The following is a 25497-nucleotide window of genomic DNA, read 5'->3' as shown; positions in this document are numbered from 1 at the left end:
ATAACAGTGAAGCTAGATATGAGCAAAGCTTACGATAGAGTTGAATAAGGTTTTCTAAAGGAAGTAATGTTACGGATTGGCTTTGCAGGGGAATGGGTGGCACTAATTATAAAATGTATCTTCTCAGTTTCTTATGCAGTAAACATTAATGGGAGAAGGGGAAACATTTTCAACCTACTAGAGGGTTCTGACAAGGCGACCCACTTAGTCATTTCCTTTTTCTGATATGTAGTAAGGGACTTTCATCTTTGATGAGATTGGCAATGAGAGAGGGCTTGTTAAAAGGAGCAAAAACTAGCAGAAGGGGACCAGAGATATCACACTTACTTTTTGCAGATGATTGTATCTGTTCGGTGAAGCAACAAATAGAGGAGCGTTGATATTGAAAGAAATTATGAAGGAATACGAACAATGTTCAGGCCAATGTGTGAACTTTAATAAATTAACGATCTTCTATAGCTCGAACACAACAGAGGGGAAAAAAGAAGAAATCTCGACATTATCAGGTGTAAAAAGCTCAACAAATCTGAAAAAATACTTAGAACTCCCTAATATGGTCGGAAGACGAAAGAAAGAGTCCTTTCAAAATCTAAAAGATAAGGCTTATTTACGAATTGAAAGATGGAGTACAAGGCTACTATCACAAGGGGGTAAGGAGGTCTTCATTAAATCAGTGCTTCAAACAATACCAACTCATGCTATGTCATGCATGCTTTTTTCTATTTTTTGTGAGGAATTAGAAAACATTTTCGCTAAATTTTGGTGGAAAGAAGGCCATGGGAAAAAAGGAATACATTGGTGCCAGTGGAAGCATATGTGTCGTTCAAAAGAAGAGGGGGGAATGGGTTTCAAAAGTATGACTTAGTTTAACATCTCATTACTAGCGAAGCAAGGGTGGAGGATTGTAAATAACCCAAACTCTCTAGTTGTGTGAATGCAGAAAGCAAAGTATTTTTCGAATGATGATTTTCTAAATTCGCGATTGGGAATACAATTTCTTATATATAGAGAAGTATCTGGGTGATGAAGGGTGTTTTGGCGAAAGGACTTTGTTGGAGGGTGGGTACAGGTATGACTATTTCAATTAATAATGATGCTTGGATTCTAGACACGGAAAATCTTATATTATCTTTGTTTGTTTATAATATGTGAGATTCTAAAGTTGCTGAGTTAATTGATAGTAATGAAAGAATATGGAAACGGGAGCTTATTGTTAATACACTTTTAGAGGAAGATGCTGAAAAGATCTTTCGTATCTTATTGGTGAAGGAACCCCACAATGACTTTTTTGTATGGAGCGGCGAATCTTCGAGAGAGTACTCAGTCCGTAGCGCCTATAAACTATTACAAAATTCTGTGAAAACACTAGAGCTTATGCTTTACAGACTACAGGAATTTCTACAAAAAATTTTGGCTCCAAAATCTCCCAACTAAAATCAAGATTACAATCTGGAGAATATTATAGAATTATTTGCCTACACGGGTTAACATGCAGTACAGGAAGCTAGTTAACATTACAACCTGTCCCCGATATGGAGAAGGAGCAGAAATATTTGATCACCTCTTCCGCGAATGCCCTGTTTCAGTGGAAGTCTGGACAGCATTATCAATCTCGAATATTGTAATGGATTCTAATATGGATTTTTTACAGTGGCTTACCTGGCTTATTGTTCAATATCCCCATTTTCAATGCCGACTTTTTTGCTATGTGCTATGGGCCATTTAGGGAGAAAGGAATGCTAGAATGCATGATAAGAAAAGTAGGCTGGTCAAGAAATAGCGAGTTTCTTCAATAATTATATTACCAAATTAAATGGTGTTGAAAAAAGAATTTCCATTACTTTAAAGGAGTTTAGAAAATGGAGTTACCCACCTGTGAGTCCGTAAAAATCAATTTTGACGGAGCATACGATGGGCATCATTTCCAATCGACTTCGGGGATTGTGGCCAGAAATAATGAAACGATCATCCTCTTATCTTGTTCAGAAATTCATCAAGAGGTGGCATCGGCCTTCACTGTTGAAACGTTTGCATGTCGAAAAGCAGTCCAAATAGGAATCGAAATGCAGTGGCCGGAGAACATTATCGAAGGCAACTCATTATCAATAATTAAAAAATACAAGGCAAAAAGTCAAGACAAATCGCAGGTAGGAGTATACATACATGATATTCAACATATAGCAGCTAGATCTAGAAATTTAGTGTTTGTATATACTCCGAGATCAGCAAATGTTTTAGCACATATACTAGCAATAGAATCGTTGAAAAAGAATGAGGAGGTTTACCTGGTTAAAAGCGTCCTGGATATATCGAAAACCAAAAGAAAACCGATAGGGTGCAAGAACCAAATTGAGAACGGTCAGAGAAGAGGAAATAAGGAAGGAAAGCCTCAATAAAATAGATGAATAGGTTTTTGGTGATAAAGCTTTCCTTGAGAACTGAAACCGTCATAAAGAGAGAAATGATGGCTGATAGACAAGACGAGAATCAGTAATTTCTGATTGGGCAACTTTCGGTGATATTTGCGTTATTATAGATTATTTTGAATTATGTTTTAGGGTGTTTTATCCTTGGGCCATTTTAAGTTTTTGGGCCAATTTCTTTGATTTTGTTTTCTTTATTTTTGGACCATTTGTTATTTAATTTTGTTTTATATAATAAAGCCCAGTCTGATTATTAGTTCAAAAAAATATTAAAGTACCTTCGAATAATATAACTTATTTTAAATATGAAAAAAATATTTTAATAATTTTATTGACTGAATTGGTGCCCAATTGACTCATAACATCAATTCAATCAAGAGTTTAATAATTATATAATACCACATAAATAAGTAAAGCATTGGTTACTTTGCACTTTCTTTGTTTTTATAGAAACTTAATTATTTTCTTTATTCAAACACCAATAACAATTTACTTTTGCTTTTACGTATTTTTATTTATTAATTTTCACACAATGAATGTGTAATTTGTACTAAATTATCTATGTTATATATAAAGATTTTGATTGAATTGGTGTCACTCATTGTAAAAGGTTAATTTTGGCCTGGGCTTAAGACAAATTACAAATATAAAATAATAATAATAAATCCAAAGTCTAAATTACAAACACAGCCCAATAAATTACAAGCCCAAACCAAAATTAAACACTAGCCCAAAACCTAAAAAACTCTAGCAGCCCAAAAGCCCACAACCTAAACATTTTTAGCCCAAAAAAAAAGAAAGAAAGAAAACCCTAGCCGCATGTTCAAGCACCCCGCACTCCTCTGTCAGCCACTTGCTCCACCGCCATCAATCATTCTACAAATAAGAAGAAGAACACGCAACAGCAGCGCAAAAATAGGAAATAAATAGTGCATGAATAGTAGCAAACAATGTAACATAATCGACTATAAAAAGCCATCGTTTATCAATGTAAAAGGGGGATTTTTTGAAATAAAAAACAGAGAAAGATACAAAAAAAAAAAGAATTTCGAAAGAGAATCCAAAGTTTGAGACGTGCTAAGGTACCTCTTCATTTTATTTTTATTTTCTTTTTTCGAAACTACTATATATATACCTATATATATCAAAAACACACACAAAAAAAGAGAGGGATTTATTACCTATTCTCCGATTGACTAAAAAGGGGGCTTCTTTCCGAGCTCCAACAACTGTGCACAGCGGTCGAGGGCGGTGGTCGCGGCAGCGGTTCGCTGGAGCTCTGATCGGCCTAAGGCTTCTGCAGAGAGAAAAAAAGGGAGGGAGGAAGGTTCTTTTTTTTAAAACAAATGCTGAAATGAATTTTTTTTTTGGAAAATCTGCTTAAATAGAGTGCTAAAACGACGTCGTTTTGGTCTGGGTCCTTAAACCCCAAAACGGCGTCGTTTCAAGCTCAACCGACCCGATCCGACCCGCTCCAAGCTAGGATCCGCATATTTTTCTTGGAAGGGCAAATTGCGATTTAGGTCCTTTCGCTTTTTATGATTTTGCAATTATGTTTTTCCTATTTTTTAATTTTGCCCTATAATCTATTTTGACTTTCAATTTGGTCCCACCTGATGCTGTACGTTTTGGAGGTCAGGGAGTATTGCCCTTTTGGTCCCACCTTGTTATTCGTGCGTTTAAATCAGTCCATTTCCTTTTTATTTATTTCTGATTTGCCTCGAAATTTTGTTTTTAGACTCAATTAGGTCCTTTTTGCTACTTTTGCTATTTTATTATTAAATTAGTTAATTTAATATATTATTATTGTTATTACATTTATATTTATATTTATTTTATTATACTATTATCGCTATTATTATTATTACCATTCTACTATTATTATCATTATTATTTTAAAACCATTTTACTTAATATTTCTTTATTTATACATTTATGTGCTTAATCTCAATTTTTAATTAAACTTTCACTAATATTTATTCGTTATTTCATTTAATCATTCTTTCTTATTATTTTGTTTTGTTTTTACCCTCATTATTTTTATTTCATTATATATATATTTATTCATTTATTTTTAATACTTTTATATTTTACGTCTTCATTTATTTTCGACTTCTATTTCTTGAAATTCACTCTAATTTCACCTTTATTTATTTATTTTCACCCCTTTTACCTTTTTATTTTCTATTTATTTACCTTTTTATTTATTTTGTTTTGGTTTTATCATTTTATTGCTTATTCATACCTTTCTATAATTCCAAACTTTATTATTTTTGTTATTATTACTTTTTAGCCGTTGCACATATCATTTATTTCTGTGTTTGTCTGCTATTGTTTTTAATTTTTATTTTTATTTTTTTACTTGCCTTTCTCTTATTTATAATCGGCTTATTTATTTATTTTTGCCTTTGTTATCCTCGTTCATATTATTGCATTCATTATTATTTTGTTACGTGTATTAGCACCGCGACTTTTTTTATATTTTAATACCATGATGCATTAATTTTCACCCGTCACATAATTTTTTTTATAATAATAAAGGTAATATTTTGTGTTTGAAAATTCGAGAGATCGTACCCTAACGTATTGGGTTTCGATTTTTTTCGTTTGACCCAAATGACTGAATATCCTTTTAAAATTAAAATGCATGTGTTTTGAAAATCAAAAGACAAGCTTATTTTTTAGGGTTTAAAATGTCGTGTCCTAACGCACTGGATGTGATATTTTATTACTTTGGGATAAGAAAATCTTTAGCATCCGCTTCGATTTATCCACACATTTTTAAGTAAAATTAACATTAATACAAAGAGGAATCGTATTTTAAAACTCTTTTCAAGTTTTCTACTTTCGACATTAAAAAACCAATTAATCAATTAGGTATTAATTTTGGGCGTGAAGAGGGTGCTAATCCTTCCTCGCACGTAACCGACTCTCGAACTCGTTTTCTTGAATTTCGTAGACCAAAATCGTTGTTTTGATAAATCGATATATTTTATTAAAACAACCAGATTACGATGTGACCTGATCACACCTCATAAAAAAAAGGATTGGTGGCTACACCCATTTTTAATTTTCGCTTTCAAACAAAGTCGACCTGTTTTTCAAAAAAATGGTTGCGACACTCATAATTGAGTTCCAACTCAATTATTAAATTACCAAATTATTTTTATTTTAACAAAGCAATAAATATTAATTTAAGAGTATTTTTATCTTTTTTATATAAAATTTAAAAAAAAATTCATGCTTATGATAGAATTTAAACTCAAAACACCAAATATACACTCTTCCAACTTTACCATTTTAACTAAAGTAACATTTTTTTGTACGTGAATTCTTAAAAAATATAATATATAATTATTTATACTCACATTGTGAGTGTGTTATAATCTTATCAATAATATCGTCAATTGAGTTAGTATCACAAATTATATATCATTTAAACATGAAATATAAATTTTAATTTAATATAACCATACATATAATATAAATTAATCTAATTTTTATAAACCTGGATAATATAAATAATAGTTTTTTTTTATATAAATTTCATGCACTTATATTCTAAGTTTTGTGTTTGAGTGAAAAAACATTTTTTCGACCACAGTTTGGCATCAAAAGCAAAATGTTGTTCGTTGCTTTGTAGTGAAAAATTACTTTTAAACCCCAAGTGCAATAAAAAAACAGCGCATAAAATATTTATCCGAAACAAAATGCACTCCTCTTATTTTTGAACTAAAACAAAGTTAATACCTTCTGCTGGTACTGCCCAACCGAATATTCCACCTGAACAGGCACGAAAATGGGCACAGCGTGCACCGGAACCTGGAAAGAAGTATAGGTCCCAGCAGCAGGATCCTTTATCACCGGCGTGGTTGTAAAATAATCCAAAGCCATGATCTTGTTAAACCTCTTTCCCAACCCAGCATCTGTAGCAAAGACCTCCCAATTCAGAAAATCCAGAAATTGAACAATAAATACATAAATATAAGAGCTGCGAAAATTATTAGAGTGGATGATTACATGAAACGTCGGCATTCCATTTTTTTTTTTTTGTGAAGAAAAGGGTTAGAATCTGTTGTAATAGTGACATTCTTTGTGCTCTCAAAAATGTCTTTCTCTCATTCATGGATCTTATTTCTCTCTTCCAACTGACCGTCTGATGTTTTTTCAGGTGAGTTTTGAGTCCAGTTAATTTACTCCTTTCCAAGATTTCTAAGCTAGCCTTACTCTATCGTCGCAGCAGCTCTGGGCGGAAAAAAAAAGAAATATGTAGCTTGTCAGACAACTGTGTGACCATCTCAGCCAGACAAAGCTGGATAAGAACGATCCTCTGCAGCCTAAGCCAACCATCAACAGGAAGGCAAGACCAATAATCACGCTCTGATCGCACAGTCTCAGTTCATCAACCAAACTTGGAATACTGTCTCCTTTGTGCTAAGGGTAACAGAGGTACGAACCTATAGAACAGATCCTGTTCAAGTAAGGTCGTGACATTTGTTCTTCCATTTTTGCTTTATATACAATCTATATCTTTGTTCCTCTTTCGATGAGGGATGTTGTCGATGATGCAGTGATTAGGTCCTTGCTTGATGTCAGACTGTAAATTTGAACCTGTCTTTTAGTCATTATTTTTAGAACAAAAAGTCAGATTCCCAACACTTTCTTTGTGTTTCATTTGACACCAATTGGTTAATTTTATTTATATAATAAAAAAACTTACCCCACCACTAGGATAACATCTCTTTCTCTTTCTCTTTTCTCTCAAAAATATAAAATTACCGATTATTTTATCTAATATAATACTGTTTTTACAAATGGAAATACCAAAAAGAAATTGATCTTGAATTTTTTTTAGGTATATATATTTAATGAAAAAATTATAATTAAACAAATAATTTTAAATAAAAATAAATCATTGAATGAACGTATAACTCAATTTCGGAGAAAAAAAAAAGGCCGAACTTAAGGGTTTTTTTAAAAAAAATTTTAAATAGAAGTAGTAGATATATCTTAACAGTTAAAACAGCCAAATTACAGATTTGCAAATGCTGAAGGGGACAAAATTTGAATCTATAAAATCTTTTAAAAGGATAAATATCAAATACATACATAAATTTTACTTTAATATGTAATTATATATTTGGTACAATTATAATTATAAGATATGATGGGATGATTGCTCACTTCATCCTTTAATTACGTGGTCGAGGTTTTAATTTTCGCTTATGAGAATAGAGCATATTTCATAGTCAACTATTTACCTATTCGAAGAGCATTTACAATGAGTGAATTAGTCATTGCTATTGGTGGTGGATACCATGGGTTCAACAAAAAAACCTTAAATTGTTGATCATATGTATATATAAAAGCTTTGATTTTAATTCAATTCTATACATTTAAAGAAATGAATATATAGATTAATTTTCATATTAGATTAATATCATTGTTTGTGCATGCAATATATTAACATAAAATGGCACTAACTCGATAACATTGTTTGTGATTTATGAAATTTGGATCAAATAAAAAGTTATTATATAAAATTCTATAAACCAAATTCGTACATTGAATCGAAATTTATATATAATTTTGATATTTTTCGTATTCTAATATTCTAAAATGATATTTAGAAAAAGAAATGTGCAATTAAAGGAAAACTATTTTTAAATTTCGTAAAGTTAATACATTAAAATTTAAATGCCAAAAGTCAACAAAAATTCAAAGTAAAAAAAGTTGTCCTAATGGGCAACGAGTCAATGAGCATATGACACATATAGAGTAGATAAGGCAAAAGGAAGGTTTAATACTAAGGAGCCCTTAAAAGAGAGAGAGAGACAAGTAAAAAAGAGTTGGCCAATGTAACAGCATATCAATTTTAGTCCTTTTTAATTAATAAATTTTTAATTTATACCCTTCTTAAAAAATTATTTTACATTTGATCCTAAATTTTTAAAATTTTATTTTGCTCCCATAACGAATTGTTGACTTCGCCCCTCTTCATCTGTACCACATCTATAAAATTTGCTTTAAATAGAAAAAAAAAAGTGAACTTAACTCCAACCTAAGCCACACTAATAAAAAGATGGAAGAAATTAAAGTTAAAATCCGAGAAAGTTTAATCCACCTTTCTTTCTTTTATTGATTAAAGAACAAAACGTAATGTTATGATTGTCCGGTTCATTTCTCTAGCAATGCATATTTTTAGTCTTTAGGTTTGACAAAACCTCCATATATAGAAATACAAATTTGTAACTTTAATGAGAATTAAAATAATAATAATAATAATCATTACATTTAAAATCACATTTAAATAAATTTTTTTGGTGAAAAACAAAGTAAAGGATTACAACCAACTAAATTAAACCAAAAGGACTTGCTACAAACAACTGTGCAATTATTCCTTTCTATCAAATGCCATTTTGGCTATTCTATCGGCTTCTCTTTTTTATTCTCTAGGGACATGGTCTAGTGTCCAATTCCCCACATTCTCTAAGAGCTGATGCATTCGCCTGATTAACATCTAGCTTGAAGTCTTCGAAGTTGATTCCTAGATGGCCACAGTAACCTCCATGATGTTCGTCTGCACCAACACTATTGCAATATCTGGTTTGCAACATGTCAAGCCATTTAAAATTTCTCATAATTTAGCATCAAAGACTGAACATTTCCCCAAACGTCGATTAAAACCAAGAATCTACTCCCCATGCTGATCCCTCAAACCTCCTCCTGCAACAACATACCCTGAATCCACCTTAACAACACCATTAGATTTTATTCATATCTAACTACCTGTCCAAACGGACTCCCCCTTACAACTTGCCTCACAGTGGAACTTACCTTGCAAATAGAAACATACTGTTGTTCCCAACTATACGAACCTTTGATAATTTCTTCTACACTCTACTACACTCCCTGAAAAATGTAGGTATTCTTGTTCTTCCATATACGCCATGCAACTAGGCCAAAAAAACATGGCCAATAAACCCCTCCCAAGGAAATTTTTTGACAATTCTGCAAATTAGACACAAGTCACTCCTACAAGCTCCTGGAAAAGAAGCATCCATACTCCTCAATTGAAATGATCTACGACCAGACACCATCCACTGCACTATAGTCTCTAATGGTATGAAGTATATCCTCCAAAGCATACCCACAATTCGTACAACGTTCATCAATCCTAATGTCATGCCTTAGCCGCTCCACTTGAGTAAGCAATCGTTGCTTGAAAGCCAGCCAAATGAAAACCTAAACCCTCTAAAGTCCCTGAAATGTCCACAGCATGTTCCATGCATCCTCCCTCAAATTCCACGAACTTTCCTTAATCACCCAATAGGCACTCTTGATAGAGAAAGAACTTGATGAGGTACTCGCCCTATAACACTCAGTTTCCAATTAACCCGAAAATTTAAAATAATTGAAGGATTAAATTGAAAAAGACCACAGGTTGGTAGCCTCTATTGAAAGGAACAGGAAAGTTAGAAACTAAACTAGTCATGGTTGAAAACCAAACCTGGTTCGGTTAGAATGGAACCAGTCGATTCTTTAGTGGGGGACAACATGATTAGAAATGGATAGTTTTCATAAGGTTGGTATTAGTACGAGAAGAACTATAAACAGTTGGAAAATAACTTCCGAAAGATGATTTCCTTCCCAAATTTGTTTCATTTTTTTTTCTGTTCTTTATCTTCTTTAGTAGCTTGAAGAATGAATAGCCATAAAAAGGTCTGCATGGAGCAGAATTCATGAGGATGGAGATGAAAAAGTAAGGAAACCAACAAGCTGTTGTTAGGAGAATGTAAGCTTTGGCGTTCGAGAAAGTTAAGTTGTGAAAACAATTAAGGTTCAGGTGAGTTTCTAAACTCCAACCATGGTTGTTCTGATTGTTGTCATCTAAGTATGTCACGCAAAGCATGTTCATACGAGTATTCGTAGTCTGCATGTCAATATGCATAAAATAGACGTAGTATTAAAATTTTTTTAAAAAAATTTAAATTTTAATACGTTAAAAATAGATTTAAATAATTTTTGAAAATAAATTTAAATACTTCTATAAAAACAAAATCAAATTAAAAAGAATTTGTAAAAAATTAAAATATTAACCAAATTTCTAAAATTACAAAATCTATAAAAATAGATTTAAATATTAAATTAAATAATATTTAAAAACACATTTAAAATACTGTGAAAATAAAAAAAAAACCTAAAACACATATTTAAAAAATTAAAACCATTAACAAAATAGATATTAAAAATAATAAAATTGTTAAAAAATAAATTTTAATAAATTTACATTACTTATATTGTTTTTTTACGTAAAATTTTAATAAATATAAATTTTTACATAATTTTTTCACCAATATATCATAATCTAATAAAATTATAAAAATGACATACTGATTATTCCAGAAAAAAAATATACAGATGGGTTTCAATCAAATAATTAAATTAAAGATAACTAGAGTCCCCAAAAATGAATAATTATTTGCATTAATAGATGAAATCTAAACATTGATTATGTGCCTATATTAATACATGAACTCTAGTTCATGAACATTAATTCTGCAACAATTTTGTGCACTAATGCATGAACTCTACAGGCCTATATTAAATGGTTGCACTAAGTAGAGTCAAAGAGTAGCAACTACCAAGGATTTAGCTTTTAATTCAGCAACACAATACAAATATAATTATCAGGATAATAATTATATTTTTTATAATTATAAAAAATTGTAATTTTTTAAACGTGTGTCATTTTAATTTTTTTTTCATATTTGTGATGCAATCGTAAACCAATTAAAAATTCGACAAAGGTAAGTGCATCTATTAATTAATAGTATAGCTACGGTAAGCAAAGATTTCGTTCCCATGAACACTAAAAGTATTAGTAATTGTTGTCTTTCTATTATTTAACCGAAAATTTGGAGTGATTGATAAACCAGGAAAATAAACGATTAACAACCAAGAAGCGAGACAATACTTAGGAAAGAATTCACCTAAACTTCATCTGTCATTATCAATCTATATTACACATTTTCTTCACTTAGTATTTTCATCCATAGATTTATAAAAAAAAATAGAAATTGCCCAAAACTTTCATAATACTTTTTATAAATAATATTATTTTTTGCCATTACTTTTAATTTTTTTATAAATAAATTACGAGAAAAAATTATAACTTTTTTTTGTTAATAAGTATATTATTTTTATAATATATAGTAAGGACACATAAATAAGTTATATTTATACTTGACCATAAATTTTTATAAATAATATATTATAAAACTCTTATAACATGTAAATTATTTTTTATAACAATTTTTTAATCATAACTTTAATTTCTTTTAGAATTTAAATAATGTTTTTATAATTTTATAAAATACACAATATTATTTCTATAATATTAATTTTTAGGATTTATATTAAAGAATTTTTTTGTCATGACCATTCCAAAGAGTCATACATGTCATTAGAGATGCTCATGAGTGGGTTGGGTCAGGCCTAAAAATGATATTAATATACTTTATACTTGCCTAAGTCTGACCCGAGCAAAATATAAGCCTAAATTTTTTACCAAATTCGCCCATATTTGTAAAAGACTAATCCAAACCCATTTTAGGCCCACCCATATTATATTTTTTAATTTTTAAAAATAATTATTTTATTTTAATATTTAATATTTAATGATTTTATATATTTTTTATTTATTGAAAATTTTTATAAAGTCATCTTAACATTATTTTAATTTTACATTATAGTAGTATTATATATTAGTATAGATTATTTTTTTAATGTGTTCTAAATTACATAATATATAAAAAAATAACCTAATATAAAATATTATAAACTTAAAAATGAGTTGAGCCTAATTTTTTTACCCACCCCCAAATTTAGGGCGGGCCTTCATGCTTAGAAAGTAGCCCAACCATGAACAGGTATACCTGTCATGCTTATAATATAATTTTATAACTTGTATAATAATATTTTTTAAAAATTTGAATTTGAGTGTAATTACTCCAATTCTTACCCTTAAGAATTGGAAAGTGTAATTGAATGCTCTAATTATACTCAATTCAATAAGACCCATAAATTACAATAGTTACTCAAACATGCCATTCTTATGTAATTACAAGTAATTATTGTAAAATCCATTTACTATGTGACTTTCTAAATGCTGACTATGTGACTTTCTAAATGCTGAGTTAGTAATATATATTCCTGTTTATAGTGAAGAAAGGGGTTGCAGCTCATCAAGAAGCAACATGATTGGAGTGTTTACGGGTTTTCCTAGATAGTAGGTTTTGCGGAGGAACCCCCATGGCAATGCTGCCAGAGTTTACCCAACACCAGAGTTTTCGCAAGATTGCGAGAATTGGTTGCAATGTTATTAACTATTCTCTCCGTCGTAGCATGCATGCATGTCTTCAACTTTTACTTGGTTTTGATTAATCATTTCATAAACCATGTTTATAATTGGTTGCAATGTTTGTGAAGAAACGGAGTCGTTCTATAATTGTTCTCTATGTTATTTGTAGCATCCGTTAGCTAATATATATCAATTGTTGGCACCCCAATTCAATGAAGATCTGTTAGCAATAAATCTGAAATGAGTATTATGATGTTGTAGTTAATCGCAACATTTAATTTAATGTGCAATACATGAATAATATTGTAAAAGTTTTTTAAAAGTAACTTTTCTTAATATCAAGGTTGTTCAGTACTAAAAACTCGACATCTGCTCAGTTAATACTTGATCAATCAATATTTTAGAATAGTTTGAGGGGGTTTATTGGCTTATTTGACTTGTATTGTGATTTATGGATGTGTTTCATTGTGTCTCATAGTCATGATCGACGAATTTGGAGTCTTAAAAATGTTAATATCGATTTAACTGTGTGAATAAAATTTATACTTATCTTTTATATTTATTCTAATAGATTTATGTATTAATTTTAAAAAAATTTATTCTACTTTATTTTGGAATAATTATTAGAGATAATTTAAGAATATATATTGAGATTATTAGCGTATAAATAGGTTTGCTGTAGAATCCATATTTGAAATCTTATGTCAGCAGGTTCTTATGTTTAAGAAAAAATTTTGAGGGAAAAGCAGCAGAAATGTTGTCCTAGTGGTGGGGTGGGGTAAGTTTTTTATTATATAAACAAATTAACCAATCGGTGTTCCAATGGAACACAAACAAAGTGCTGGGAATTTGACTTTTTGTTCTAAATAATAAGCAAAAGACAGGTTCAAATTTACAATCTGAAATCTAGCAAGGACCCAAGTGAAGACATTGATTTCCTCATCGACAACATCCCTCACGGAAGAGCAACAAAGATACAGATTATATATAAGGCAAAAATGCGTAAACGAAGGGTACGACTTAACTTTGACAGGATCTATTCTGTAAGCTTGAACTGAGATTGTGTTTCCCCTGAGGACCCGGGCCTGTCCAACTTAGACTGGAGTGGTTGCACAATTGTCGAACTTGACATTTTTTTTTCCCCTCAACAGAGTTGCTGCCATGATAAAGGATAGCTTTAGAAATATTGGAAGAATGAATGGACTCAAAACTCACCCGAAAAAACATCAAACAATCTGTTGTGAGAGATAAAATAAGATCTATGAATGACAAAACCACATTTATGAGACCACAAAGAATATCACTTTTATAAGAGATTCTCACCCTTTTCTTCATAACCCCCCCCCCCCCAAAAAAAAAGAAGGGATTTGTTACACTGCAATCCATAGTTTTTGAGTGAGGGACAACTCTCTCTCAAAACTACGCCTCAAATGTCTCTCAGAAACAAACTATATATATTTTATTAAAAATTATTTGTTACACTATCAAAACAAAAGGTTCACAAATATCCTATAGAAATTTATTAAAATATTAAAAATATAAAAAAATTACATTGCCCATGTATAAAATATTTACGTATTGTACCGGTCTAAATTTGACCGGCCCCAAAACCCGACAACCCTAGCCCAAAACTCATTTTCTAACCCCAAACCCCAAACCTCAAACCAGTCCAATTGGCCTAAATTTAGGATGTTAGACTCTGAAACCCTAAACCACTTGCCCTCTGACGCCTCTGACGACGCCTCAGCACCGCCCCACCATCCTCGAAGTTGCACCGTCACTCACCTACAAGCATTAAACGAGAAAAGACAGAAAGCAAGAAAAGGAGCAGTGTAAACTAATATATAAGCCAAACATACAATGTAAAAGACACCTTTTTTTTCGAATGCAAAGAAAAGAAGCAGATTCAAATAAATATAGCAAGCAAACGAAGAGATCTATCGTGCAAAGGTCTCACCCTTTTGTTTATTTTTCTTTTCTTTTCCTTCCGAATACACGTACATCTATTTTCTTTATTTTTTTTATTTATTAAAAACAACATATATATATAGTCACACAAAAATAAAAAAAAAATTATAAAAAAATTTACCTTTTTTTTGAAACTCCACGGTGGCCGGTGACGGCAGTCCGGCGACCGAACGGTGACCGGCCCTGTGGCCGGGAATCGCCCCCTTCCCCTCTCTTCCCTTTTTTTTTCTTTCTTCTCCAGCAGCTCAAATGAATTTTTTTGAAAGAACTTGGCCTTTAATAGCCTCCCAAAACGACGTCGTTTTGGGGGCTGCCTTTTAACCCCAAAACGACGTCGTTTTGAGCATGACTCGTGTGACCCGACCGATCTTACCCTGGGATCCGCGTGTTTTCACTAATTGGGCTATTTACGCCCATAGTCCTTCCGTATTTTTTATTCTTTTAATTTAATCCTTTTGTTATTTTTCTTTTGTTTTTAAATTTGGCCACGTTAATTCGCTTGGAGCTCAATTTGGTCCCTAATGCATGGATGCGCCTGTGATGGAGACGTGTCCAGAAATTGGTTTTATTTCTGTTTGGTCCTCAAAACTCACGCGTGTTTTCGTATTTACCCCCTGTTTTTTTAATTATAATTTTCACCTCTGATTCCATTTTTACTCCAATTTAACCCCTAATCAGTTTGATTTTAGTCCTTTTTTATTTTTATTTACTTATTCATTTTATTATTAATCCATTTATTTCATTTAGTCATTTAATTTGCCATTGTTATTTTGTTTATTTTATATTTTATTATTCTTACTTGATACTTATATATATATATATGTCATATAGTATTATTAATAGTTTTTAATATTATGGTTTTTATTAATGTACTTGTATGTCATATAGGTATTCTTTTAATATATCCACATTATACTCCATATTACGTATATATATTAGTAATATATTATGTATATTCGTTCTTTTTGAACGTTATACATATATATATTTTATTTTTTTTATTTTGTATATTATGTCTATACTTTAATATATTATGTATATTTTTATATATCATGTACATATTATGTTTATACTTTTAATATTATCATATATTTATTTTTAATATATATTTATGTAATATTATTAACAATTTTTTTTATTTTTTTTATTATCATTATCATTGTATTGTTACTATTATTATTATACCCTTCATTGTTATCTCTATTGTATTATTACTACTATTATTATAACATTTTCTTCCTTTTGTAATTACTTATACGCTATTATTTTTATACTAACTAATTTAATATATATATATTTTAGCACACTTATTTTGCTTATATATCATTACTCTTATTATTATCGTTTCATCACGAATTTATTTATATCTTTGTAAATAATTTCAAACCTTAAATCATGCATTATTTGTATTATCATTCTTATTATTACTAATATTAATATTATTATATGACTATTATTATTATTATCATTAGTATTATCATATTTTACCACTATTATCATTATTTATATTACTATTATTATTGTTTTCGTTATCATTGCCTTTTTTTTATTTTGCCATATTTTATTTATTTTTATTTATTTATTTACTTATGTATTCGATCATTTCATTTACCTTATGCTTTTGTTTTATATTTTTATATTACTAGCCTTGCTTTCATCTTTTATAATTGCTCATATCATTGTTATTGACACTGTCGCATTTATTATTACGTATTAACACCATAATTTGTTTTTATGTTTTACTATAAATCACGTTATATTTTTACTCAATACATTAAAATAATTCTTTCATGAAAGTAATATTCCGTATTTGGTAATTCAAGACAATCGTACCCTAACTTACTGGGTTTCGATTTCTTCTCATTTTACCTAAATAACGGAATATTCTTTTTAATCACAATACGAGTTTTAAAAAAAATGCTTATTTTCGGAGATACGAGGTGTGGTGCCCTAACTTATTGGGTATGACATTTTGTTACCTCGAAATAAGATTTTTCGCAAATAAAGGCAATATTCGGTATTTGGAAATTCGAGGAAACGTGCCCTAACTTACTGGGTTTCGATTTTCCTCGTTCACCCTAACTAACTGAATATCCTTTTAAAAGAAATTAAAATACATTAATTTGAAATAAAAGGCATGGTCAGTCTCAAAGCTCGAGATGTCGTGTCCTAACTTACTGGGCATGACATTTTATTACTTCGAGATGAGAGAGTCCTTAACATTTGTTTTAATTTACTCAGTCATTTTTAAATTAACATTAATACCAGGAGGGATTGTATTTTAAATTCTTTCAAGTTTTCAAATTTTCGACATTAAGACACTAATTAATCAACTAGGTACTAATTCTTGGGCGTATCGAGGGTGCTAATCCTTCCTCGTGCATAACCGACTCCCGAACTCATTTTCTGATTTTCGTAGACCAAAAGTTAACATTTTAGTAAATCTTAACTTTTATTAAAATGATTAATTTAAGGTGATCCGATCACACCTCATCAAAAAGGGATTGGTGGCGATTCCCATTTTTTACATTTTCGTTTCCAAAACCAAAGTCGATCCCCGTTTTTCAAAAAAAATAGTTTTGACACCTATATTTTATAATTTACTACAAATTACACGTTCATTATGTGAAAATTGTTAAATAAAAGTACATAAAAAAAGGAAATTGTTATTAATGTTCAAGTAAAGAAAATAATTAAGGTTTGATAAATACGAAAGGAAGTGCAAAGCAATCAATGCTTCACTTATTTATGTTGTATAACTATAATGTAAAACACATTAGTCACCCAAACAACTGTTCAAAGGTCGGGTAGCTCATCTAACTCGATAGATTCGAATCGATTTGAGTCGAGTATGAATAAAAATTGTGTACCTTGAGTTGAGTCTGCTTAACTCGAATTTAATTTAAATAATAAAGAATATTTATAAAATTTAAATTTAATTATAAAATATATAAAATATCAATTAAAAATATTTTTTAAAATATTTTATTAATTTTTAATAGTAAAAATGAGTTTTTTTGGCAGGCCAAGCCAATCAAAAAACAAGTCTAAACATAAGAAATTTTTAGAACAAGGCCTCGATTTAGTCCATAGACAACTCTAATCACGCAAACTTAAAAATATAGACTTTGCTTCATTAGTAGAATTTAGGTTTTCGAAATTTTGAATATCATGTTTAAGGTTTACTTTGTATAAATACACAAATTCTATCTAAATTTATGTTGGTTAGCTTGTTAGTTAGCTAATTTCAATTGAATCAATTATTCATTAAATCCCTCTAATAATTCATTGTATTGAAACTATTCTAACTCCAAACATAGATAGGTAGATGGGAACATATACTATTTGAACTCAATACACCACTATTTTATTTAACATTAACTATATGTGCATTACAAAACTGAAAATTATGTTAAAAAGTGCTCTAAGACCCTTATTTTTTTTTTATAAATTTAGATTTTAGTCTCTCTATTTTTAAAATTAAAAATGTAAGTTCAATGATTAACACTATTAATTTTTTTTGTTAAATTCAGAGTCATTAAAACATTATTTATCTGTTACATAACTATGAAGTGGGTATTTTTTCAAATTTCAAAAATTTTAAGTTGGCATTAATAATTAGACTTAAAAATTGAAAAGTATAAAGACTAAATTTCATGAAATAAAAGTAGAGAGACTAAATTCTAAATTTATGAAAAGTAGAAAAACTTAAAAGCATATTTAACCCAAAAATTATAGATTTCTTGAGCACAAAAAAAAACAAACAAACAAAGGTTGTTAAACGTTTTTCTCATGTCATAAAAAATATTCTAAAAGCAACTTTGCCCGAAAATCTTTACAAAAAGAGGAGAGCAAAAGCCCTAATATCATATCATATCATGAGAGAGAAATTGTTCATGAATGTGAATTAAAGATTTAAATACAATTTTTTTTTATTTTATTAAGCAATATTACTTTATTTAATTAAAGTAGAATAACTATTCAATATAATAACTAATAATCATAATTAAAATATATAAATTATTTTGATAATTTAAATATTATAATAATATAATAATTATTAATTGTTATTAAAGCATTTGTGACGTGTTATAAATTAATACTATTCACTCTTCAATTATTATTTTTCTTTTTTTTAATAATCAATAAAATGACTGTAATAATTCATAGACAGTATATAATAAATATAAAATATTATTTTATATTTGGCTATATAAATGCTTTTCTATAAAATTTATATATGGGATATAAATAATTAAAACTAAAATAATATAAATTTTATTTTTAATTTTTCTAGTTAATGAAAAAAGTAATATGTCAAATATAAAACTTAACATTTTATGTATTATTATATACATTTATTTAATAAATATCTATTAAGATAATTTTTTTTTGAACAATCGTTCCGATCATTTTTTGTTTTTTTTACCTAATATCTAGGACTATTCATAATCCCTCCTCAACTCATAAATAGGAAGATAATGTACTTCAGCGTACTCGAACCTACGGCCTCCTGCATTGGTAACAATGCTCATGTCAATCGAACTAAGACTCAATCGACTTATTAAGATACAGTAAAACTCTCTTCTTTTTAATAATTATTTTTAGATACAAGAAAAAAGTAAAATAATTTTTTGAATACAATAAAATATACATTAAAAGGTAAAATAAAACTTTCTTAGTGGGCTAATGCTTCTTTATCAAAACAATGCATATTTCTTCGGATTTGTGGTGCGAAAGTACAGCACTAAATTTAATTAATACAGCCACTATACCAGAAATAATAAGGGTAAATATACATTTTGGTACTTAAAATCGGCTTTACTTATATTTTTTGTCTAAGTAAGTACCTAAACTTGGCCTCAATGTTTAATTTGATACCTAAACTTTTTTTGGTCCAAATAGGTACCCAAACTTGTTCAAATTAGTACTTGAACTTGGCTTCATAGTTCAAATTGATTCAAAAAAGACATTTACCATAAGTACTAATTTGGACCAAAAAACCAAGTTCAGGTACCAATTTGAACCAAGAAGCCAAGTTTAGATACCTAATTGGATCAAAATAAACTTTAGGTACCAAATTGGATCTTAAAGTCAAGTTCAAGTACCTAATTGGATTGAAAAAACCTTAGGTGCGAATTTGAACTGTGAAGGCAAGTTCAGGTACCAAAATGTATATTTACCCAAATAATACAAAGAATTAATAAATTAATATAATTTGGCAGAAGAAACGACGACAAGAAAAGGTGGTTGAGTGAAGGAATCCAATCAAAATTAGGTACTCGTTAAATACTTTTAATAATATATAAATATTACCAAAATTTTTATTTAATCTGATTTTTCTAAAATATAGAAAAACAATTAGCTGCCGACACTTATATTCCCGAACCCACCACTCAGTGCGAAGAGCCAGCTATGGTCCCAAACCTCTTCTCTATGTTACATCATCTCACTTTTTTTTTTAAAATAATAAAAAAATATGATATAATTATAGACTAAAAAAAACGATATGATATATCTAAATATAATTAATATAAATAATTTAATTTATTAATTTATATGAGTAATATAAAATATAACACACTAATTATTAAATTATTTTTTTATAAAATTATAAATTTTATTGAATTATTTATTAGAAAATGCGTTTGATTGTTTAAAATTTTTTTTATGCAAAATGAAATGTTTATTTAAATATAAATTAAAATCCTAGAACTTTTAATATAAATTAAAGATTAAATGTTTATTTAATACAAATTAGAAGACAATGACTTATTTAAATGTAATAAAAATTTTAAAATTTGATACTTTGTCTATTTAATATAAAAATTCATGGCTTTTTTTTTTAAATTATTTAAAAAAAACAGTTGTATTTCTTTTGGATTACTTTACTCTATCTGTATGCAAGCATAAAAAGACAGAGGCAAAGAGTGAAACAGAGAGTTAGTGAACTCAATTGTTGCCTCTTTCACCTTTATATTATCTTTAATGTTTTTCTTTTCCTTATTCAGTTATTAATTTGTATCAGCTCTTTTCCTTGCTTACTTAAAGTTTTTGGCAAGAATTCCATGAATTTTCTTTGTATTGGGTATTAAATTCTCTTTTTTTAGTGCTTTGCTCTGCATGCTTTAGTCGTTTTCTTAGAGTTTTGGAGTGCACCCCAAGTAGAAAAGATGCTGTCAACGAAGTCGGAATCGGATATCACAAGCCTTGCTCCATCATCACCGTCGAGGTCTCCCAAACGTCCCGTATACTATGTTCAGAGTCCATCACGAGACTCTCATGATGGAGACAAGTCATCCACCATGCAACCGAGTCCCATGGAGTCGCCTTCACACCCTTCCTCCGTTGGCCGCCATTCCAGGAACTCTTCGGCTAGTCGGTTTTCGGGGATATTCCGCTCGTCCTCCGGTAGGAAAGGGGGGAGGAAGAGGAATGATAAAGGGTGGCCTGAGTGTGGGGTAATTATGGAAGAAGGGCCCTATGATGAGTTCGAGGATAAGGCTTTCACTAGGCGTTGCCAGGCCTTGATTGCTCTTTTCACTTTTGTGGTATTGTTTACTGTGTTTTGCTTGATTATTTGGGGTGCCAGCAGGCCTTACAAAGCTGAAATCCTGGTCAAGGTATGCTAATTTTATCCATTTCTTCATTTTCTAATCATACTTATGTTAAAATATCAGAAAAAGTAAGAATATTTACTCTCTAACACGTTTAGGTCTGTTTGGTTGAGAGGAAAAAAAGAAAGGAGTTAACGAAAAGTGGAAAGAAAATAAATCAAAATCTCCAGGTTCATTACTGTTGACAGTAAACTTAGATAAGCAGAAACCATGAGTTCCTCCACTCATATGCAAATGCAATATGCATATTTTATCACTTGTTTTTATATGTTTTGTGTTGATTTGATGAAGAATGTGAGTCTCCCAGAGCTTTGCAGTGCACAACTTCTATATCGGGGAAGGTTCAGATTTCTCAGGGGTACCAACAAAATTGCTGACTGTCAATGGCACCTTGAAGCTGAGTGTATACAACCCTGCTACAATATTTGGGATTCATGTTACTTCCAATCCCGTCAATCTCGTATACTCAGAAATTCCCGTTGCAACCGGTCAGGTACGATTTCGTGTTGACGATTCATTGAAATCCCGATCATGTTTGGTTATAAACTTGTGATGCAATGAAGTGAATGTCTTAACCAAATCTATTGCAGCTGAAGAAATATTATCAGCCAAGGAAGAGCCGTAGGACTGTATCAGTGGTGTTGGAAGGGAAAAAAGTGCCACTTTATGGGGCTGGATCAACCTTAACATTTACACAAAATGGTGCTGCAGAAATTCCTTTGGTACTGAAGTTTGAAGTCCGGTCGAGGGGAAATGTGGTCGGGAAACTTGTGAGAACGAAGCACCTGAAACAAATTTCTTGCCCTTTGGTCATTGATTCTACAAAGACCAAGCTCATTAAATTCAAGAAAACCACATGCACATATCACTGAGTCGTTTAATGGGGGATGATGGTTTGCAGTCTCTTTGCTAGCACTCATCATTAAAACTCCAAGGTGTTCCCATGGCCTCCTCTTTTTCTATCTATCTTGTTGGAAGGTTGTAAATGTTTATTGTTTTGGGTTAATATTGTGAGTTATATTAATGGAAATAAAACAAATGTATAGATGATATAAGAGGTTCTTTGTGGATGAGTTGCTTAGGAATGTCATAACATAGCAGTAATAAAGAGAGTTACAATGTTGTTCTATTCCTCCCAATAGCCTGTGTTATTCGATCTTTTTTACTTATTGTTTTGAGAAATCCTAGCATATATTCATTCACGAAAAGAGACCAAGTACAACATTCCAAGGGTCAGACAGCAAGGGAGCCAATCTCAAACAAAAGGAAACAAGGACAGCATCGACCCAGAGTCAAGCCTACATCAAGGAGGCCAAGGGGCTGCAAAATCCCTCGGTTTGCACTTCTGTTTAGCATTGATGTATGTACTATTGGTGAAACAAAAAAACTTGGTTTACAGCTGTATAAAATACATTTTTGTTCTAACTTCTGTTGAAAAAGAATATGGATAGAATTAAGAGAGTTTGCAAAACAAATCCAAAGCCCAAGTGAGTTAGAGATTAGTAAAGAGAGAATTGGCACATGGTATTTCTTACTACAATTTGGATTCCCCAATCCTGAGTCTCAATTAGAGAATGATTTTATTCACCAATTGTTTAAATCACTAATTGCTGGGATCAATCTATTGGCTTATGCCCAATCTACACTTACAGAAAAAAATAATTCAAACTCCAATATCAACGCCAATTGTACAAATCACTCTCCTCCAAAGACCTTACTTTACATAATTTCTTTCCATAACAAATTAGAGACGCCCCACATGACTGAAGTAGAATGTCGATCAATAGCCTATTTATAGGTTCTCTAACGTGATCAACAATAATGTTTTGATAAGCTTTAAACTCCTATTTAAAAATTAAAATAATCTCATTAATTATCCTAAGTATTTATTAAGTAAAAGTCTTCAGAAATCAGTCTTTCAACAGCTCCAAAACTCTCTAAAATAAATATGATATTTATCTCTAAAAAATAGCACTTCAATCACTAAGAGACAAAATACTTTCAAGCTTATCTAACTACCTCAAATTATTCAATTGAGAAACTTAGTATCCAAGTCAACCCATGCTTCTGTTTTTTCAAATATGTCACACTCAGGTAGACCAAATTCAGCTTAATTGAGATCTATACGAGGCCCAACACGATGGCCCAAGTAGTAAAATAGGTTCGTTAGAACAAAACATAGAACAAGCAACAACAACTCCCCTAACAATCTCTCTTTTGACATTTTTGACAAAATCCTATAACAAATTGTTAGCCTTCATAACAAAATGTGAAAATAAAAAGAACTCAATTGAAACCCCATCTAAGAGTATGCATCACCAATTGTCTTGCTTAAACTCTCTCTGTCACTATATGCATCACCAATTGTCTTGCTTAAACTCTCTCTATCACTATGAATCATGAAATATCACTATGCACTATGCACCATAAGGCAGTTTGCTGCTGCCATAATATCTCATTTTTGGAAAAGATGCCAAAGAGGGTTCTTTTCACTTTATGATCTTCTCTAAAATATTTCAGTAAAGTGCATATGTAACACCCCTTACCCGACTCGATCATTGGGTCCAAGTTACCGGATGTTACAGTCGTTGTCAGAGCAACTACTATCAAATTCACAACAAATCATCATTTCACATCATCATTCATGATCGTTCATGCAATAAAAAATGAAACAATATTAAATATCATGAACATTCTTTCCCGGGTCTTATACGAACATACAAATGCTTTAAAAATAACCTGAGATCAATAGGGATATTTTTACAAGTTTTTAAAACTTCATATCAAATACACCATAAATAAATCATTCAAATATTCAATCATATCATAATTACTTATATATTATGATACATAATTAAATTCAAGTCTTAATCGATCTTACTAAAGCTCTTTTGTTGAACCGAGCTTAAAATAGGACCAAATTGTAAACTTTCAAAAATTTTGAAAATGTACGAATACCCTTGATAGGTACCGATACTATTTTTAACTTTGAATTTTTGAGAAATTGATAAAAAAAATGACAAGTATGGATACTTGTTCTAAAGTATTGATACACTATGTAAAGTATCTATACTTTATTATAGTATTGATGTCGTTTTGAAGTTTGATGTTTTGAAAATTCAATAAAATTTCTAAAGTATCGATACCCAACCCCATAGCATCAATACCTCCTATTAAGTTTGCAAAAATCTTCATTTTGGTGCCTATTTCATACCAACAAACAACTTATACAACTAGTGCATAAATGCACTTTTATACCTACACCAAACTGATCTAAAACATACCTACTCAAGCATACAATCATTCATAACCCATCCAACTCAACAATTTAACCAATTCGGCATCCAATTTATCATACCATCGTATACAAGCTTAACTTTCAAAATCATACCATTTAACCATTCAAACTCATCACATTGAAATTACCATTCTACATTCAAATTTACCACTTATATACCACATTCATAGCTTAACTTATAACCAAACATATACACATACATAACATTCCCTGTAACACCCCTATAACCCGTATCCGTCGCCAGAGTGGGTTATGAGGAGTTACCAATCTAAAACACTACATTTGTACATTCACACTTACATAAGTTCATTAGCAATTATATGCATAGCCAAACAAAATCAAAGATCGAAATTCAGACTTATACCGACATTCAAAAGTTGCCATATTCACATGGCTTATATACAACAACATCTCAAAATATCATTCACTTAAGTCTATTCTATACATGCCATACTAGCTCCAAAACATAGTAGTACCAAAATGATAGATAGTGTGACGAGTTGCTGACGATCCCCCCCGAGCAGGTGACTGGAGTCAACAATCTATAAAACAGAGAAACGTAACAAACGGAGTAAGCTTTCATAAGCTTAGTAAGTTTTAAGCAATGCAAACAAATAAACTCAATTATACTTCGATCATTCAATTTCTCAAGAGGCCATTTTCTAGGTATATTGCCATTTGGCCGAATATACACAAGCACATAATGCACATTTAGCATTCTTATTTCACTTAATCTGAATTCATATAACATAAATAAATCAAATACTTTCACATACATTCACACCTTGATCGAATGTATCATGATCATAGATATAGTTATAACATTTA

At 30.3% G+C, this 25497-nt stretch overlaps 1 protein-coding gene, 4 long non-coding RNA genes and 1 other non-coding gene across 9 annotated transcripts; 2 read left to right on the top strand and 4 right to left on the bottom strand.

The window, feature by feature from the left end:
* Nucleotides 1-1235: 1235 nt before the first annotated feature.
* Nucleotides 1236-2518, bottom strand: LOC107897190 (uncharacterized). Of its 4 annotated transcripts, none has more exons than XR_001684065.2 (3): nucleotides 2286-2518; nucleotides 1874-2095; nucleotides 1236-1765 (listed from the first exon to the last, which is right to left on the bottom strand). It is a non-coding gene; the product is annotated as an uncharacterized lncRNA (long non-coding RNA). The 4 variants fall into 4 exon arrangements; XR_005903180.1 differs by having other exon boundaries at nucleotides 1236-1739; nucleotides 2286-2517; XR_001684064.2 differs by having other exon boundaries at nucleotides 1874-2016; nucleotides 2286-2516.
* A 549-nt stretch (nucleotides 2519-3067) lies between these two features.
* LOC107897191 (uncharacterized) lies at nucleotides 3068-3780 on the bottom strand. Its single transcript, XR_001684068.2, has 2 exons — nucleotides 3605-3780; nucleotides 3068-3299 (listed from the first exon to the last, which is right to left on the bottom strand). It is a non-coding gene; the product is annotated as an uncharacterized lncRNA (long non-coding RNA).
* On the top strand, nucleotides 3293-13051 carry LOC121208222 (uncharacterized). Its single transcript, XR_005903179.1, has 3 exons — nucleotides 3293-3946; nucleotides 6595-6872; nucleotides 12649-13051. It is a non-coding gene; the product is annotated as an uncharacterized lncRNA (long non-coding RNA).
* On the bottom strand, nucleotides 6695-6912 carry LOC121208832 (small nucleolar RNA U3). Its single transcript, XR_005903956.1, has one exon. It is a non-coding gene; the product is annotated as a small nucleolar RNA U3 (small nucleolar RNA).
* A 1175-nt stretch (nucleotides 13052-14226) lies between the features above and the next one.
* On the bottom strand, nucleotides 14227-15044 carry LOC107897193 (uncharacterized). Its single transcript, XR_001684069.2, has 2 exons — nucleotides 14876-15044; nucleotides 14227-14571 (listed from the first exon to the last, which is right to left on the bottom strand). It is a non-coding gene; the product is annotated as an uncharacterized lncRNA (long non-coding RNA).
* A 5513-nt stretch (nucleotides 15045-20557) lies between these two features.
* LOC107897194 (uncharacterized) lies at nucleotides 20558-22510 on the top strand. The gene is made up of 3 exons (XM_016822550.2): nucleotides 20558-21377; nucleotides 21679-21864; nucleotides 21962-22510. The coding sequence occupies exons 1-3, from the start codon at nucleotides 20928-20930 to the stop codon at nucleotides 22241-22243; spliced, it is 918 nt and encodes a 305-aa protein (XP_016678039.2). The 5' UTR covers nucleotides 20558-20927; the 3' UTR covers nucleotides 22244-22510.
* Nucleotides 22511-25497: the final 2987 nt, after the last annotated feature.

Source organism: Gossypium hirsutum, chromosome A10, assembly GCF_007990345.1.
Source record: "Gossypium hirsutum isolate 1008001.06 chromosome A10, Gossypium_hirsutum_v2.1, whole genome shotgun sequence".
NCBI lineage: Eukaryota > Viridiplantae > Streptophyta > Magnoliopsida > Malvales > Malvaceae > Gossypium > Gossypium hirsutum.
The sequence above is the reverse complement of the archived record's forward strand: the minus strand, read 5'-3'. Positions and strand labels throughout refer to the sequence as shown.

Bases quoted from the DNA above. Each gene is read 5' to 3' on its own strand.
- LOC107897194 (XM_016822550.2), top strand. From the start codon at position 20,928: ATGCTGTCAACGAAGTCGGAATCGGATATCACAAGCCTTGCTCCATCA. The intron at 21,378-21,678 runs GTATGCTAATTT...TGAGTCTCCCAG, and splicing joins AAGCTGAAATCCTGGTCAAG to AGCTTTGCAGTGCACAACTT. The intron at 21,865-21,961 runs GTACGATTTCGT...AATCTATTGCAG, and splicing joins TTCCCGTTGCAACCGGTCAG to CTGAAGAAATATTATCAGCC.